Source organism: Anser anser (genome assembly GCF_964211835.1).
Source record: "Anser anser genome assembly, chromosome: 7".
Classification (NCBI taxonomy): Eukaryota; Metazoa; Chordata; class Aves; order Anseriformes; family Anatidae; genus Anser; species Anser anser.
Genome location: NC_139727.1, coordinates 31,978,684 through 31,998,434, shown reverse-complemented (window position 1 = coordinate 31,998,434; position 19,751 = coordinate 31,978,684). Strand labels below are relative to the sequence as shown.

Sequence of the window (19,751 nt, the reverse complement as noted above, 5' to 3'; positions counted from 1 at the left end):
TCCTGATGCTTTATGAAAAGAAAAACAAACATCTTTCTTTCACTGTGTTTCAAAGACACCAGTTTAAAGAAAAAGCAGTAATACAGAACAGTGTCATTTTACTGATTCCGCGTAAAAGAAATATGCCCATACTGCCCTTTAAATACAAAACCTGTTGTGACCTTACAGCAGCCATCAGTGGAGTGGATGCCCAAATACTTTATGTACAATCTGTAAATGACAAGGGTATGTGTATAGTATGCACAAAGTGCACATCTGTATAATATATATTTTTGCATGTAAAGATCACTCACTGGAAAAAGTGTTTTTAGTAGTTTAATAGGACACAGGAAAACTACATTGACAGCTTAACTTCATTAGCTGACTTGTTCAACAGTTCAAAAATCTTGCAAAATAGGTAAAACTACAACTGAATGAAAAGTGAAATGGGGGATAATAAAAGAAAGGTTATGGAGAAAATGAAATTCATATTAAAAATAAAATATTTTCTATTTTTCTTTAAAAGGGATTATATTTTTTCTTCCATTGTTGTGTTAGTATCTCACAAAAGGCAGTCTAGAAATAATAAACTATAGTGTATAGCAAGTATAGAATTACTCTCCTATTTCTTCTTTTGCTACAGATAGCTGAAGGAGAGACATCTTTGGACTTTCTAGAGATCTCTAAACAAGGGTGACATCAAAATATACTATAAAGGATAGTTTAACAGTTGTCAGTTACCGAATAGCAGGGACCACTATTTTTAAACACAGCTGTGTATACATACATAAAACATTCTTCTCCTTATGAAAGTTGAATATTTTCCTCTTCATTATCAAATCAGACTGAAAGGATTATCTGACTCATTGACTTCTTACTAAAGAAACTTTGTTGTAGAAGACATGCATCCTGTGTTATAAATCCACTGAAACAGCAACACCGCCAAGAAAACAGGCAGTCTTTCAATAAGAAATCACCTTCGCCATAACAAGCCACTGTTTTTATCTTGAATATATGCACAGCAGCAATATTAAAACCAGTTGCTGTTTTGGAGCCTAATATTGTAAATATTTGCTACCAGATGTAATGCTTATTACCGAAATAAGTAGTTGCAATCAATGACACATAACCTTTATGTATAAATTTCTGTCTTGTTCTTGTAAAAGGTATTAAGGAAATACCACGTAGAAGATGGGACTGGGTAACACCAACCAAGACAGCTCTTAGTAATATCATATTCAGTGGGAAGGCTTGCACTGACTCTCAGAGCTCTATAATTATGCAGCATGATGGAACAAAGATGAGCATTATATTTCAGGGAGGTCATCCCCTCATTTTTTTTCTTGATTCATCTAGACAATTCAAGCTCCAGAAAAGCAGTTTAGCCCAGTTGGACACAAGTAACAGAAGAAAAAATGTCATAATTTTTTAAAGGCTCATAAAAAAGCCAGGTTCTTACCCATGCTAGAAGGGAATATAAAGCACAAATGTATTCTTTACATTGGTCTTTTATTATTCATAAAGATACATTTAACACTTGGGGCTTCTCCTCCCTTTTCACAGAAAAGTAGCTCTCTCCTTTTTACTATTAGATGTTTGATCCTAACTTTCTTGTCTTGCTGCAGGATTCTACCTGGCAGCTAGAATCAGTACTGATAGTTAGGAAGGGGAAGTTGAACCGCAGAGGTTTGACAAAGTCCTCTAAGCAAGACGACCTCATACTTTTATGGCAATAAGATAATAAAAACACACACACACAAAATAAGCAAAAGAAACGTTAAAAATAAACAAACACATACACAAATAGTTGGAAGATCTCTAGCTACATTCCAAGAGAACATTAAAAAAAGCCTTCTCTTTTTACATTGGCAGGGAAAAAGAAAGCAAAACAAAAAAACAACCCAATCCAAAATGTATTTTTTTTTCAAACTGTAAGTTTGTTTTTATTTAAAACTGAATTATCTGATGGTAGCTCTTCCATCCGTTCTTAACTAATACCATTGCACTACAGAGGCCAAAGAATTGGTGGCATGCAAAACTGTTTAATGGCATATAATGGCACTTCCTTGCTGTAGTGAAAACCTTTTGAAAGCTGCTTTAATATTAGCAATGGCAAATCGGCACGGTATTTAAGAAAGCCTTTTAAAATAATAAGGAGAATAATAATGAGAAAAGAAGGAAGATGAGGAAGATGTTGATGTTGATATCTTGTCTGCCTTACACACATTTTAATTCAAGGCTTTCCTAAAAAAGTATTGCATCTTTTAGAGTCCTTTATAGCACAGTTAACCTCTCTGGCTCCTGTAGCAGAGCTTTTATCCGTTCTCTTTGGTTTAAAAAATAAGAGAGAGTTTAGGGAATTCCTCTTTCATGGATGTTATTATACATGTATGTTGCACTGCACATCATCTTCATTTATTCCAAATAACACTAGTTATGTCTTGCATTTTTCTTCATTCAAGCATTTTACTCTTCTGACAGGAAAGCCCATACGTACATTTAACCAAACTATAGAGACAGTACCTCATTTACATTTTGCTCAAGAGAAAATATTTCTAATTTTCACAAGATTAAACTGATAAGAACTGGCCATCATGTCATCTCAAGATGACATTTGACTTTCAGAAGACAGATTAGTTCCCAGGCTGATAAGACAATATCTGCATGTATTCAGTGTAAAGCTATTATGCATTGATAGAACACCGTCTGTCCTCCACAAAAGGACACTTTTTTTAACCAAGGAGGTTAAAAAACCTCCACAAAATAGAAAACTTGTGAAGTTATCCAAGATCATCCCTAACTTTACATTTGAGTATATAGATAGATGCACTTTCCTGAATTCTCTAGACAAAATATTTAAGTGGCATACAATAAAATTTCGAAATTTGAGATCTTCCATTTATGACAAGATCTTTTGCAGAATTGTTATTGGATGTACTTTCCTAGAATACTCTTATATTTAATCTTGTGCTTTACAGTTTGCATGTTTTTCCATCAATGAAATTTACTTTTCATGCAGAATGCAAAATTTATGCTACAAACTATGTGTATAAGGAGTCATCAGAACCATGCCTCCTCTTTCTCTAATTTTCACAAGTATTTTTAGGATCAGCACAGAGATGCAAGTTATTCAGCTCAATTGCCCAGGTTCTATTTGTCCAGACAGAAACAAAAAAACATCTCAGACTCAGCAGTCACAAGGAGTGTGAGGAGTGAAGGGAAAACAAGACACAAAGTTGCCTGAAAAACACTTGGTAAATGCTCACAATCCTTGTATCTAATGATTTAGTTATACTTAATGTTTTAAAGTAGCTAATGCCCAGGACTTCAAGAAGCAACTGGTGTAACTGACAGAAAATGCCTCCTTAAAGTTGTCATATGGGGCTGTACCAATCAGAGATATCCAGGTAACGAAACTCCCTGGGACATATCAAGGAGTTTCCTGAAGTGGCATTTGTCAGCTAGAGGCCTGTAAAATGACTTGGCTTTGGCAACACTGGATGCTCAAGAAAGCGTCTGATCAATGTGTCATGGACAAAAAGTCACAGATTCAGTCACTCCGTGTTCTGGGTGAGTCAGCAGAGCTGGTGAGATCTTCCTGAAACCGTGAGCAGAAATCAGAACCAAAGGGTCAAATCTCTTAGACTGAAGTTTAGAGAAGTTGTAAGAGTTGGATGGACATCTTCATTAAGCTCTAAATTATAGAGGCAACATAAGCCAAACATGACATAGATACCTTTTGACTGCAGTGACAGAGCAGCAGCGTAGGAAACCCTAACACAGAAAGAAATGTTGGTTTTACCCATACAACACTGGGGACATCGAGAAAAGGTGGCAACTATTGCATACATCCTCAGAAGGCAATTATTAGCACCTGCAGCTACAAAGAGCAGCTGTTGATCAATTATTAGAAGCTAAATCATGATACGGAACTTTGTTTCAGAGAGTACAAGAGGTGATTGCAATGGACACTATAAAAAAATGTCTTTCAAAGGACAAAAAGCAGATCTGACTGTGGTGATGGTGACACAAAGCTTGCTTGCAACGGTGGGTTTTGGTGGCTTCAGTGTGACTCCCTGTGGGAGAGGATTTGCAGGACTGGGCCCATATAATACATTTTTTAAGTGCTTTGCTTCAGATGGTGATTATATCTCATGATAGCAGCTGATTTATATAAAACTAACCAATACGCTGGATTATTTTTACATGCACAGTGAACTTGCCCAAAGCAAATAAAATCCACGACCAGCAATTACTTATTATCAAACTTACCCTTTCCCGAGCACGCTGGATCTTCTCTCTGTCATGGCTGAGGTTTTCCAGCATCTCCTGTCCAATCTGCTCTGCATTAAAAAATCAAAATGTAAATCGTGAAAAATATACCTTGTGACTGTAAGGCCTCAAAATGCCAGGTTAGATTGTAACAAAGTTATTTCAAGAACAACAGCATTTAATACATATGATAGCTTAATCACTCCTAACTGCAAAGAGGAAGGTATCATTATACTAAATTTTAACTTTTCCAAGCAACATAAAACTGCAGAAGCAACAACCAAACCAGAAGCTGTCCCCTTGCAATCTGCCAAGGTTTTGGAGGCCCTGGAAACCAATGCTGATTTTGGTTGACAAAACAAGGGCAAGAAGACTTTAAAACTTGCTCTAAGTGATGGGCGTTCATACTTCCCATGCACTCTTTACGCCCACTCCTTCCCTTAGCAAGGAAGTCAGGAAGCCTTCACTAAGAACACCAGCAATACTTATACATCTAAGGATACTGAAAAAATATATTAGAAGAATATATTTCTTGTGCTTCTCAGCTTTTACCATTGATACTTAAATAAAAGTCATTTTGGGCTACGCCCAAACCAGTTACTGGTGTCTATTTTGCTTCATCAGACACTATTTCTGGCAAAACTGGAGATACACTGTGATGCATCTCCTGATGTTTTTAACAGCAGACATATACATTAATCTATTGGCATCTCTGCTTGTTTACTCATGGGTTATTTGCTTCCGCAGCTCATGTTGAACCAAAGGTTGCAAAATTATAGCAGAGAGAGGAATCCAAGCCTCAAGATACGGTACAAAGACAACTCAAGATGCCAAAACTTTACTCTTCAAACAGCTCCAGTCAAACGCTCCTCTTTGACTGAAATAATAGCGGCAAATATAGAGAAGAGATTTTAATCTTCAAAGCTCTATAGAAACATTAAGAAACCCTCCCTGTATTTCCCTGAAGGAGAAAAATAAGTTAAATCATTCCCATTTTACAGGTGGGGAAGCAGACACAAGTAGCTGAAGCAGCTGTAACTTGCCTCAGGACACACTGCAAGTGTGAGACAACCAGGTATTTCTGCGCACATTCATTTAGGCAACTTAGCTAGGCTGCTAGCTAAGTAAAACTATAAAAACATTTCATTTTATTTTTATAAACAACAGAAATCATGTTGTTCTGGTGAATGAGTTGGATTTAAAATGTCACTGTGAAGAGATGTACAAAAATGAATTGGTAAAAAAAAAACGATATGTTAGTAGAAAGAACATTACTATTTTTTATTTCATTATTTTTTTTAAGCATACAGTCCATTTTGGAGTCAATCCAAATTAGAATCACCTCAAACTTTTAAAATGTGGGACAGGCATTTTTTTTTTTTTCTAAATGGATTTAACAGAAGGTACACACTGTTAGATAAAGTCTACGGAAATTCATTACATATATATTTCTTTATCTGTTGCCAAGTGCAGTACAAGTAAGATAAATATTTCCTCAGATATCTGACCACAAATTGACATCCTCATTATGCTATCTTGTCCCTCTTGGCTTGCTGCTCTTCACTTTTAGCTGTATATACAATGCCTCCCAAAGGTGAAATGTGGTAAGATATGTGGTTATTGAGTTAAAAAAGCTGTGAGGTGCAGTACAGTCATACAAATGGTAGACTAAGAAAGTGATTCAAGAAAGAGCTTTGCCTATGTTCGTACGTCAAAGGACTTACTGGATGAAGGTATACTAAGCTTATTCTTCATCAAAGCACTTAAAATACTGGCATACAGAAACAGATACATAGATTCAGTGTAATCTGGGAGAGAAAAAGTAAAGCAAAAAACCTTAAAATAAAGAGGAAAAAAAATTGCTAACCAGGTAGTACCATGAGACAGTATGATAACAAATATTTATTGCTAAAAATTATACATATGTTTACAAAGACGTAAAGGAGTGCAAGGAACAGATTTTCCTTCAAAGGAATAACTTTAAAATAAATGTCTAAAATGGCTTGATATTTCCCAAACAAAGCTCAAAAATATCTTTATAGGAAACATCTCTATTTTCTTTACACCAATTTTAAGCAAGTTACTGTGGTTCTTTTTTTTCTTTTTTTTCATCTTCTTCCTGTCACTGGCAGGTTCACACTCTCAGCTTTTTATAATGATTGAGTTTATTTTCCAACCATCAATGTGACAGCAGCATCAACTGTAAGCGAGGGTAAAACACCATCACTTTGACGAATAGTGTATTTTCCTCTCATTGTCGATGACTGAAGACATCAATAAATAAGGAAGGAGAGCATGTCAGCCAGAATATCACAGAATGAATTGTTGATATGACACTTAGGGATTAAACCTTCAGCCATGAAGTTCAACCTAGCAGAGGGGTCTGAGAACTGAGATAGTTGCATTTCTTCCCAGCAGCCTCTATAGATAAATAATTGGACGGATCATCAATTTTACAGGAGCAGCTTTACTCTACATGCACTTTAGCTGATGATCTTTGGCCTTTTTTGGGCTAAAATAACAACATAAGTTGAACAAAGAGACATAACGGAGGTAACATAATCTCACAATAAGTTCGCAAACATAAATTGACACCTTTATCCACAGATTCTTTTCATATCCTTGTTCTACTCTCAGAAAATTCACTGATGACAATGAAACCTGATTTTTAGCTGGAAGGTCAAGACAGTCAAACAAAAATATTAATAAATAAAGAAAATACAGACTCATAAATGATATGAAGACATGTCTCCTCACTTGGTTTGCAACTGAAGGTGCTTGGGATCGGAGAAAAAAAGCAACATTAGCCCACTCTACAGCTAATTATAAGCTTGATGCTGTTGCTATCTGCTTGCTATCATTTTTTCAAGTTTCCCCAGGACTCTGATGTTTTCCTGACACTTAAAAACTTCATCTGTGTGGTAGATTCACGCTTTTAGTGCAACAATGCTGTACAGATCTTTCCAGACTAGTTACAATGCAAATCATTGATGATGCTACTACAGTTATGTGAAAAGGTCATGTTTCTAAGATGTACTGTAGTGCAGATGTATCAAGTAAGACTGATACACAAACTGAAGGGTGCTATATGTTGCTAGTAACTGTGTTATTTCCATAGAATCTTAACAAAGTTAATTATTTGGTGCTGCACCTTCTACCTGTAATTCCCAAAATGATGCAGAAAATTATGTTCTAAAACTGAAGCTAAACTTGAAAAATAGAATGGTGAATGCATTTACATCTTTATTATCTACTTACTGACAGAGAGCAGGAATGTTGGATATAGCAGTTATCTCTGTCTTAAACAATGCTGTGATGAAAAGAAAAAAAAAGTCTGAAGAAGTACATAACTCCATTAAAAAGCATCAGCTTTAAAAGGCAAATACTAAAATTCACAGCTGCAAATACATTGGACCTTAAAGTTGTTTGAATAGCGTATGGGAAATCAGCTTCTTCAGGGCTGAACACCTTGGTTATAATGTTATGATGCGGGTCATACACAAATGGTGCCTGGCTCCACGAGAGCCTGTTGCATAAAAATATGTAATATGAAGATTTCACCAACTGAAAAAACATAACAAAACAAAAACAACAAATGCAAACCCAACTTCTCTCTTCATCTCTGCAAAAACTGGCACACGGATTTCAACTTTTATGATGAGATACACCCAAAAGACAACAACCATTTCTAGTGATGCCTTACAATCTTGAATGTGCCCTTACCTTGGAATTTGCATGTAACCTATATGCAATATTTATTTATAAGTACAAATCATAATTATTTAATACATGTTCCACAAAGCTTGATTTCTAATACTTACTTACACACATATCAAGTATACAGAGTTAGTTGTGCTTGACTAGTTTTTCCTTTTACTTTTTTTTTTCTTTTAGCCATTTATGTATTTATTTACTTTATCAGCTAAACTGATTTTGAAAGAGCTTTTTCTAATGACTCAAGTCAATATTTCTTTTTTTTCTTCAGAATGAGTAATATATTTACTCAAGAGACAGGAATGACATGGAATGAACCTCTCCAGACGTTTGGATAAATAAACGTGTATTTTTATGAATTTTGAAGACAGAGACTACATTTTTCTTTTCATATAAAAAATAAAATAATTCTACTTGGTTTATATAGCACTTTGCTTCTCAGAATGTACCCTGTATATCAGTATGCATTTACATAACAAGAAAGAAAATATGTTTCATAAGAGGTGGCAGATATCCTGATACGGTTTAAAAACATTTAGAAGGCTTAAAAACAACTGAATCATGGAAACGATGCCTGAAAGTATGATTTGCCCAATCCTGTCATATGCATGCATGCATGCAATCCTGTCACAATTCATGCTTGTGAGTTATGTAATTAGAGGTGGGAAATGACAAATTAATTCATACTGAGAAAAAGAGAAGATCAAGTTAAAAATCAAGATGGCTGCTCTACAGAATGAGGAAATAAACTCAGTAAAATAAACCAAACCAAACAACAACAAAAAAAACCCACAAAAACAAAAAAACCACACTCCACTGTATGTTGTGAGAGAAGGAATCAGAATGGAGAACCTTTCCACCCTGAGATCCCCAGGCTTGCTTAGTGAATAAAAGCACTTGGGGAACGCACTTTTCTGCTATCTTTGCATAGAGACACTGCATGCTGTGAAAACATAGCAAAAGCTTATGGAATATTCTTAGAGAAGAACTACACTGATACAGGTAGAAAATCAGAAAATATACTAAAAGTTGGCGCATTTTATTTTTTTTTTCAAAACATTGCCACTGTGTTTTGGACAAAGTAAAGGTTTGTCTAGTCTACAACTTTAGTAGACTAGAGCAATAAATCATCAATGACAGTTTCTGGGAAAAAATATACTAGAAAGTGTTAAATACTAGCTGTTCAGAGGTGGCAGCAAGTAAATTTACAAAGTTGGAAAATATATGTTGTAAGAGTCAGAAGAATTCAGGGTTGAGTCAAATGCTTTATGCTTATGACAGGAAAAAGTCAATAAAGAAAGTGATGACACATCTTTATGTGTAGGGACACAGGTAAAAGTCTTATAAATTTACAAGCTCACAGTTGATATATATTATGTTGAACAGCCAATATAACTAGAGATGGGGATTTAGATCATTAAAATTATTGTATGACAAATACGGGTTAACACAGATAAGTGAAGGATGATATAATGGCTATAAGCCAATGGAGAGACTATTTAAAGAAACAAGAGAGTTGCAGAGAAGTGAAATGTGAGAGCTGTTGCTCAAAATGCCTCAAGAATCTGCAACAGATAAGTTAATGTGCATGTTGTTAAGTAGTCGCTTAACACAATAAAATAAAAATTAGCTACATGTTATAGAGACTGGTTGGCTTCTTCCGCAGATATAACTGCTGTACGTTAGGAAGAGTACTGACAGTGAACGGTGCACACTGAGGACATCTAGCACTTCCAGAGCTTTCTGAAGTTCCGTTACAAGTGAAGATAAAAGAAGTTGCATGGTCTTATACTGAAAGCACAAAACACCTAAAAATACCTCCCAATTCCTCCAGAGTCCAAGATGTCCACCAAAGTTAAAATACAAACATTTTTCAAATGAAAAAAGTTCCTATAAGCTATAATGGATGTTCATAAAATTATTTTCATTGCCCAACAGCAAAAGGGGTCTGTCAGTCCTGAGGTCTGACCAGGGGACCCGGAAAGAAAAACATCGAGAACATCTGAACAGAATTCAGACGCTGTGCTTTGTTCAAAATAAGGAAGAAAAGGGAAGAAAAGATGTTTGAGGAAGATACCACACGCCTTTAAGAACAAACTGGGAGCATTTCATAACCAACACCTCTTATGGTCTAGGCCTACTCTGTCTTTCCTCAGGAAAAAAAAAAAAAAAGCAGATGAATGAGAAGAAAATAGGAAAAAGAAAGGAGAAAGATGATATGTGACAGACCTAGTAACTTCACCTCTAGTAGCCTTTTCCTTTTCTAAGGTTTCATACTTTTTCTGAAATCCTAACTTACATCAATCTGATGGTATGAAACTACTCATTTCTCACTAACTGATATTTTTCTGTCTACTCCCATCACCCATCTATCTGAGCTCCCTTACTAACATCCTCACAGCAACATTCACAGGAGGTGGCAGACTTTGATTCTCCTGACTGCTTGTCTGTATTGAAGTCCAGTCATTGTTCTAGCCATGCACCAGCTTGGTGATGCTCATCCACTCCAAATTCCTCCCTTTGCATTTCTTTTTTTCTTCTTCCTTCAGAAAAGTTCTAAGGCAAAATAAATCCTTGCTTAGTGCCTCAAGATTAGTAAACGACTTGCTACTCCCATTTCAATCACTTATGTATGGCAGCCCTCAGCATCTCCTTTTCCTTCTACTTTAAGTGCTGTCAGGATGGGAGAAGTCCCTGCTTGCTCTTAGCTGTGGTGCAGAGAATGGCTGTTGCTTCATTACAGCACTGCCAATCTTGAATTTTTCTGAAAACAATTTAGCAGTGGAGAATATTAGCAATACTGATTGCATCTAAATCAAGTTGCATTAACATACCCTCGAAAACTTGGTCTGCAAGCCATCACTTAATTAAACCTATGACTCCAAACAGCAACAAGATGACACAACAGGGATCTTTGGTTCGTCTAACTAAGGCTGAATTCATAGTCATAATTTAATAAAAAATGCTCAAAGCAGTGTAAATAATTACTTTGGACCCTGCAGTATTCATTATTTCAAAGACTTAAAACATGTAGGCAGAGACTTGGCAACTTAAACTCTTGCATTCAGCAGCTCGAGGCCTTGAAAATCGTAAGGTTGGCCCTACCTCTATTGCTGATTTACTCTTAATGCAATTAATGCACTTCAAGAGACAGAGTTTAGCACCAAATAGATGAGATTGACTAGTAGCCAACCAACCAATAGAAAACAAAGTCACATTAGGCTATCACAAGAGAAGAAACCAATTTAAATTTTGAAATATATTTTAAAGTTGAAGTGTGGAGCAAAAGATTTTTTCAAACATTTCACTATGCAAAGACTCAGCATATAACATTTAAACAGTGCAAAGACAAAGAAAAAAGTCTGCTAATTATATTTGTAAGCACTGAAACTTTTTTTTTTTTCTTCATGACCCATTTATTTAGCTAAAAAGTAAGAACAAGGTTCTTGGCAGCATCTCAGTTTCTAGACATTGGAAAATCCATGAGAAGAGTATTTCCTTCAACTGTTTTAATGTGAGAAATGGCTACCAGAAGCAAAAAGCAATGCTAACAAATGAAAACAAAATCAGAGCCAAAAAGAATGACATTTGGGTTTGTTCAATATTCCAATGCACCAAGTTTATCCTGAATACACAGACTGATTAGAAAGTCAGGAAAGCTGGCAACACAAGCAAAAACTCTATGCTTGTTTGATCTTAAATACTTCCAAAGACCTAAAGAGTGTTTTAACCTTTCTTGTACTGTTCAGCAACTCATTTTAAATGTGAATGGAAGTATCTCCTGCTGTATTCGCATTCATATTTAAACAACAAAAAATAGAAAGCAGATAGTGTCCAGACATTAGAAAAATAAAACAAACCTAGAGGATTATTAATAAATAATGCTTAAAATCACTGACCAAGAAGTGTAAGCATTCTGTGCAAAAATAAAGCATTCTGAAAAAAATAAAAAGAAAAAAAAAGATTTGTGTATATATATATATAAACTTTCTTAAACATTGGAAAGCCCACAAAGCAGGTGAACAGCTCAGCAACCTCGAAGCTGGCTTCAGTGCAACTCATTCTTTGAATACGAATTAGCAATGGGTAATCGCAGCATATTTATGAGGCCTTCTGCCTGGTCCTTTTCTCCAGTGAATGCTGTATTATTCATTGCGTGTGCCCTGACCCCAGTGCGCTCCTGTTCTGACAAATCATACTTGATTAAGACAAATCTTTATTAGTTAGCTAGTCAACTTCCCCATTTATCATTTGCAAATCCCATTCTCCTTTTCGGGTACAGTAGAAGTAACTGAAACCGTTTTTTCTCCAAATAAAATGAAATGTTTGTTATAGACAGTAAGTGCAAACAGAAGCGTAGAAGTCAGTAATAGATGATAAAACAAAGGTTTAACAGGCATAAATTACAAACATGGCAAAACTCTAACACAATAGCTTATTTTAGATAGGCTGAGGAAACATTAATTAGCTCATCCTTTCAACATGCTTCCTACTTTCCCACCAACTAAATCTTTCAAAATCTAAACACCATAAAAAAGAATTGTATTGCAAAGTAGGAAGCTAAAAGCACTGAGGTTTAAAAAAAATAAAATAGAGATTGCTGAGTAAAGTTATTGTTCAAGGTTTCTACCACCTCCCCCCAAATCTTTTAAAAGTCAATCTATAAAAGAGGCAAAATAAATTCAAAATTATTCATGAAGCTTCAGTTTCCTTTGAAAATGTAACATTTCTCCACAGAGGTGGCAATTTGGAGAGGAAGAACCCCTTTCAAAAAAAAAATTGGTTTATTCAGTGAGTAATTTACAGCTAGAAAACCTTGTGATGTCTAATGCACACCAGTTTTGTCACAACAGTGGTTTTGCTTGCATGGAAGGATCTTCCTTCCATCAGGGCTCTGGAGATGTAAAGCAGCTATTTGGAAATGAAGGGCCAAGGAGCAGAGGGAAAGGACAGTCCATAGGCTATTGCTCTGGCTGTGGGTCAGCTCTGCCCCAGACTTTTGGTCTAGCATCTGGAGGGACCTTAAAGAAATGTTCATGATACCCAACTCCATAGACCTTGCTGAGGGGTTTGCTAGACAAACCTCACCTACAATGAGGCAATCCAGAGAAGCACACTTGGGGAATGGTGCAGGGCCCCTAAATCAGGATCTACAATCAAGGTAAATACCTATTTACTCTCAATGCTGTATAAATAAAATGAACAAAATTATCATCATCCTGAAAACATGAGACTATTATGAGGAAAGACCATGTAAGACATTTGAGAAAGAACGGGGACAAAAGCACCTGAACCAGACAGAAATGAAGCATTGTAGCAATGCTGTAGAACTGGTGGTCGTAGCTGGTCTAAGGAGACGCCACCTATCTCAACTGGAGCAGTAACACCTCTTTATGGAGAAAAATGTGACATTTTGCACATATCTGCATTTTTCTTCGTTGATGAATTTTAGTAGTTTGTGTGTTTAATTATACTTTGAGTCTTGTTTTTTATACATAATTTAAACACCTCAGAGTCTGTGTTCATTTGAAATGTACAGTAATTTAAAAACCTGCACCTACAGGACAAAACATCAACATAGCCATCTCCGTGCTGCTTGCACAACACTCTTCTCACAGCCTCCTGTCTTCCGACACTTAGATCTGCCCATCATAAGCCATCTCCCCCCTGTTTATATTTTTATTTGTACCCTGCAGGACCAACACAGCTATGGATTCTGCTCCTTTTTCACACATATCAGTTAAGTGTCAGTTATTTCCATCCTCAATGTTGCCTTCGATTACACACAGAATAATGCTGAGAAAACCACTAACTCAATAAACCCACAGCAAGGGAACAGAGGGAACAATGAAAAATACCTGATGGTCTGGCAAAACACTGTTATCAGGAGGTATATATGAAGGAAAGAATACAGCCTGATTTTAAAATCCAGGCTGAGTTTGCAGGGAGATATATATATATATATATATATATATATATATATATATATATATATAAAAATCTCTGCTCTTGTACTTGTCAACCAAAGATATTTCTTCTGGAAATTGCTGAGATGGAAATAAAGACTTTCCCATAATACATTTTTACAGCAATCCTCAGAGCAGAATTATATTTTAGGATCGAGTTAAGCTCTTCAGATGGTGTTTAAGAGGTAGACTTACATGGGGCCTTTACTGCATGTAGGCACGATCTGTTTCTAAAGGATCCCTGCAAGGAAGAATTGTTGCAAAAAATGAGTTTTCAGTAAGCGTCTAAGATAAGTGTGATTTCTTCTGATGGAGGAACCCAGCAACACTTTTTTGGCATCTTCACATTAGACTACTCCAATATGGTTTAATTAGGGGCACACCTGGAGACTGCTAAAAACAAACTGCTCCAGAACAGAGCAGCTTACTGTGTAGGAAAGGGGGTTTTTGCTTGGATCCAACCAAAGCAGCTGCTTGCAGTGCTGCAAGTGCAATTCCAGCTACTGGAAATGATCTTTGAGGCCCTCAGTGGTTTGGGTCAGGGCTACCAGAGAGACTGCTTCTCTCTGTTAGGTGTTCCTTGAATTGCCACCAGCAGCGATGCACACTGGAGGTGCCATGAAGAAGCACTGGCAGCTGAACAGTCTCTTTGAGGATGTCCTAGGTTTGCATCACATCTCCCCTCTCCTCTGGTCTGCCAGCCCTCAGATATGTTAGCGTGCAGGACATGAGGCCAAAGACATCAGGTGGGCTGCTGTGGGATGTAATTAACAATTTCATAGGACTTGCTGGCAGGCCAGCGTTAACGTTATTTGTGAGAATGTTCTGTGTGCTGCAGAACAGACGATGTACGTATTTCTGTGCCGTAGCTTTTTTTTCTGCTCAGGGGACCAACCAGAGCAAAACAGTCTGCCTAGTAGCCCCTAGCCTGGCACAGCAAAGGGACAAGTATTTGGATTTTCTGTTGTGCTCAAAGATCAAGAACATAGGGAGGGCAAGGTCAGATCTGGGAAAGGGCCTTGGACTGCCGGGTTCTGTATTTAAAATGAACAGCATGCCACCTACGGGCAGGTACAATCCAGATGGCCAGCCTCACTGGTTTTACATATCCGTGCCCATGGCCATTTTCACATTTTATTGCTGTTTTGGACACCAGTCTTAGAAAAAAAAAATCTAAAATTTCTTGGAGCAGTCTTTAATGTTGCAAAATAGGGGACTTAAGAGAACAGTTTTGTTACTGGCTCTGCTGCTACTGTACCCCAAGGAAATATTTGTGCCTCTTTCCCCATTTCTAAACCGGGTGTGAGGGAATCCACCTTGGCAGGACACAATATCAGTCCTTAAAAATACTGCACTCCTACGGAAGGCATTAAAATACTGCACTTAGTTTGTTATATATGCATTTTCCTCATAAGTAGTAGTCTGAATATCATTTAAATTGAAAAAAACACCATTAGAAATTATTTTCAAAATGAAAACCGAAGTGGCACACTCTCCTCAACTACGGGATGTTTATATTTTGGTGCTCAAATAATTTGGGAAACCTTTATGAGATTAATTATCCCAGGATCTATAGAATTGGTAAATTATTGCAGTATGACATTTTAATGCAAACACCCAGTTTACAAACATAACTTTGCTGGAAATTCTCAAGAAGCGTTAAGCCGATGTCAGTGTCTCAGTAATTTCGCAGTTTAAAAACAGTTAGAAATGTAATGACTACACTGCACTTGATTAAAGCATTTACAGCTCTAATCAAAAACTGACAGCAAGATCAAAGATGTTAACTTAAATCTCTCTTCTAATTATGTTTAAAATGCCACACCTCAGGCCTGTCTCTCCTCTTCTTTTTCAAACCAAATTCTGCTTAAGAAAGATCTAACACTTCTTAACAGTTCATTATCCAATAAAACTATTCAAAGCTTAAAAGCAATCTACACAATTAGTCAGGACCTCAGGGAGTCCACCGGTAGTCTTTATTACAGGGCTTCATATTAAAACACCTTAATTATATTTGTCAAATGGATTTCATTAAAACCCATCGTCACTTTAATTTTCATATTTTGACAGTGCTGGCATAGCATTATTACCACCTGCCAAGCTACGAACTACAACAAAATTATCAAATTCCTTCAAATACTAAGCAGTTTCTTTTTGTACCTGACCAATGATTTCCCTCTTTTTGGTGAATGCACCGTAATTAAGAGGAATAATTAAAGTTCCATATTGAAGCAGCATGCGTGCAAGCGAAACGTGCAGTTTATCTGCCGCAGGTGCATAAATAAGAACCTATACGGGTACCTGGTTGCCAGGAGCACAGAATACAAAGGTAGGACACATATACCGAAGTGCTTCTGAATAATAAAGCCAAGACATCAAACAGAATGCACTATTATTTAATCAAATGACAACTATGATGACTTGAAAGCAGAGGACATTTTAACTTCTACTTATTATAATGTCATTTCGACACAACAGATCTGGGGATTATGACCATATACTGTAACCACAGTTTTATTTTACATATGATCCACTGAGGTTCCACTTGACTTTAGACAATCAAATTGAAATATAATTAAAACAAAATTGCCCATCCTGCCTACACACAGTCAGTACCACTACAAGGGTTTCTGATATTTATGATTTTTTTTTTTATGTGTATTTCCAATGCAGGCCTTTTTTTTTTTTTTTTAAATACACAATGCCACAGCAATTAACAGTTTTAGACAATTACAAATAATACGAAACTAGGTACTAGCATCTGTCCTGCAATACAGTTTGGGCTGTTAATGTCATATTGGCTATATAAATAAATTATTTCCTCTTTTTTGTTATCTGAAATACTGTGCTGAAAACTGAAATAAAACAATAATTTACCAGTATTGGACTTATATTTACTGAGCTAAAATAAGCCTGATTAACTCCATGTTCTTCAGCGAACATGTGTATGAGATGACTTTGGCCCACAACAGATAAAACAATGGCATGCAGATTGCAATGGGGGAAAGAACAGAGAATTATCCTTTCTTTCATACAATCATAGCAAGAAATAAGAAATGAAGTGGTTTCTGCCATATGTCTAACACACTTCACTGCTTTGTACAAAGGTCTCAAGAGTAATGATCTCCGTGTGTTATGAATATTTTAAGACTTATTAAATGTTCCTGGATTATTGTGGGTAAAACTATGGGATTTTAAACAACCGGTTTAAATGATAATTAAATATTATTCCTACTTAAGGAAAAGATGGTTAATAATTTTTTAATGTAATATCAAGGAGGAAAGCTTCAGACTCCTTCACATCATATTACAAGTTTTAGCAAAGGAATTGTTGAAGACATGCTGGGGTTTACTTTATTTTCATTTTATTTCTTTTTATCTTTAGTTGCTTTTGAATTACAAAGAAGTAAAACAGAGCACTTACAAGCAAGGGACTATGAGCTGACCACAGATCGCTTCTTTGATTTTACAGCAAGTCACTTATTTCTGGCAAGTCAGTATTTCTTTCATGCTATTTACTCTACGTGTCAAATGGGTCTAAATAATGTTTCTGCTAGAACTCCAATAAAACACACAACTTCCCACATACTGCTCTGTTTCTGTTATCAGGATATCTTATAGTGATATAATCAGAATTTTCAGGTGCCTACCAGTCAGCTTTGTATTCTTATTCAACCTTGGGTGCAAGTGGAGATTCCTCTTAGAAATCCTATCCCAAACCCAGAGACAATGTAGGAATTAAGCAGCATTTTGAAAGCAATCCCACCCTGACCCAGAGTGTTGCCTGGCTTCTAATGAGACGGCAAGAGCCTACTCCTCTGCTTACTGCAAGGACAGATGGATGGACACGGAAGCTTTCCAGACCACTGGCAAATGTGTAATAAGGATGATTATTTCTTCCACCATTGTTGTTTTAATCTGTATGTGGGGAAGGAGGGAGGGATGGCAGAAGAAAAGCAAATGGGCAGGAGAAGCTGGTGGGTAATGAGAGCTCACATGTGCCTCTGATACAACCGGTCGTGCTTTCCCTCTCGAAATCTCTTCCTCACTTTGCACCCAGGTTCCTGCTCTCCCTGTGAGCACTCTGCAAGGCTCTGGTTTTGGTTCCCTTCCTCCCCACAGATCTGCAGTAATTTATGCCTGGAGAATCTCATGCACAAACAAACTCAGCTACTACTTAATAAGTGACAGATTTCCCTCTCTGCTACAGTGCCATTTCCTCTCCGATCTATCTCATTGCTTAGCCTTCAATTCAAATTCAACACAACACAGCAGTTCCTTGTCCTCCCAACACGTCTCCACTCCATCTATACTCATTAAATGCAACACGATCATCCTCTTTTTCACCCAGCCTCAACATCTTTTTTAACTCAGTTCTCTCATTTCTGGGCAAGCTGTCCAATTCTTTCTGCTTGACATTGATAGGAAACAGGCTGGTCCCATCCATTCACCTTCCCAAAACTCCCATATAGGCTCTCACACTTCTTTTCACATTATTGCATCCTTTTTTCTACCCCGGACAAAAAAAATCTATGGTACCGCCTATAGTAATGTAGAACACACCTACAAACATCGTATTTATTTATTTATTTAAGCACAGTACTGGTCTTTTTTTTTTTTATTATTAGTCATGCCATTGCCTCTCCCCACTTCAGCACACTAAACAATAGCTACATTTCTTCCATAGCCAATCCCTTCATGGTCTGATTTCTCCCATTCTCCATCAGCACATTAATTCCTTTCTCAATTCATTCACTTGCTAAATTCTTACTCAGCACCTCTGCACTTTCTCCCACATTGCCACTCGTGATTGCAAGAAGCTGAGCATAAACAACTCATCACCTCATCGTGCTCCTGAAATCTCTGATCTGGTTTTTCTTGCCTATCGATATACCATGCAGTCATAATTGAAATCTCAGCCTTAACCATGAACGTTCATGTTATGGGAATTTCTAAATGTCTATTTCCAGAATAAGGATAAGTAGTAGCACAAAAGCTAGCAAGCAGGTGTGGCCATCATCCATGATGGAGGACGAAGGTACTGTTAGAAACAAGTTATCAGCACTCATCTTCATTGTTGTATTGGAGATGTGATACAGAGATTTACAAGGAATACTGCATTGCCGTCAGATTTTACCTTCCTAAACCAACCACTATCCCCCACAAGCTATCAGCAAATAGAATGTAAATCCTGTTGTCATGACTGAATACTTTATTAAATTGACACTATTACTAATAACGACAGAAAGCATGCCTGTTTTTCACTCTTGACAAAGAGGAAGCCAGCCATGTTTCCCATTTCAGCTACAATACACAAGGAACAATTCAAAGTGATACTTGTCCCTGCCTGGCACGCATTCTTTACCATTTGAAGTTTATTTGATACAAATGAGGGTCTACAGAACCCTGCTGACATGAAGTCACAGAAAGCATATACATTTATGAATACTGCATTTACTGCACTTTGTATGCGATGTTTGTTAGGTCTTAGCGCTGAAATCCCAGCTCTGAATCTATCTTGAAGATGTCAAGGATGTGTTGTGAGCTTTTTCTTTTTTCCCCCTCCCAAAACAAAACAAAACACCATGACAGCCTTCATAACTTTAATCATTAAGATTGTATTATCTAATTTATCTTAAATCCCATTATGGAAACTACCAACGTTTTCTGTTTTTTTCTTTCCTTTTTTTTTTTTTTTTTTTGAATAATATATACTGTCGATGTAGGAAGGAAACGTGAAGACAGAACAATCCAGCTGGATTAGACATTTATGAAACCTGTTGCCAACAGTGAGCTGTCAAAGCCAGCAATCAAATATAA

The 19,751-nt window shown here is 36.7% G+C and overlaps 1 protein-coding gene across 4 annotated transcripts in view; it reads right to left on the bottom strand.

The window, feature by feature from the left end:
* Positions 1 to 19,751, bottom strand: part of VTI1A (vesicle transport through interaction with t-SNAREs 1A) — a 284,643-nt gene that overhangs the window by 101,075 nt on the left and 163,817 nt on the right. For all 4 annotated transcript variants that reach the window (XM_083844102.1, XM_083844100.1, XM_083844104.1 and 1 more), the window contains one exon: positions 4,252 to 4,322. In XM_083844102.1, coding sequence (XP_083700228.1) covers positions 4,252 to 4,322 — 71 coding nt within the window. The remainder of the gene's footprint in view (positions 1 to 4,251; positions 4,323 to 19,751) is intronic.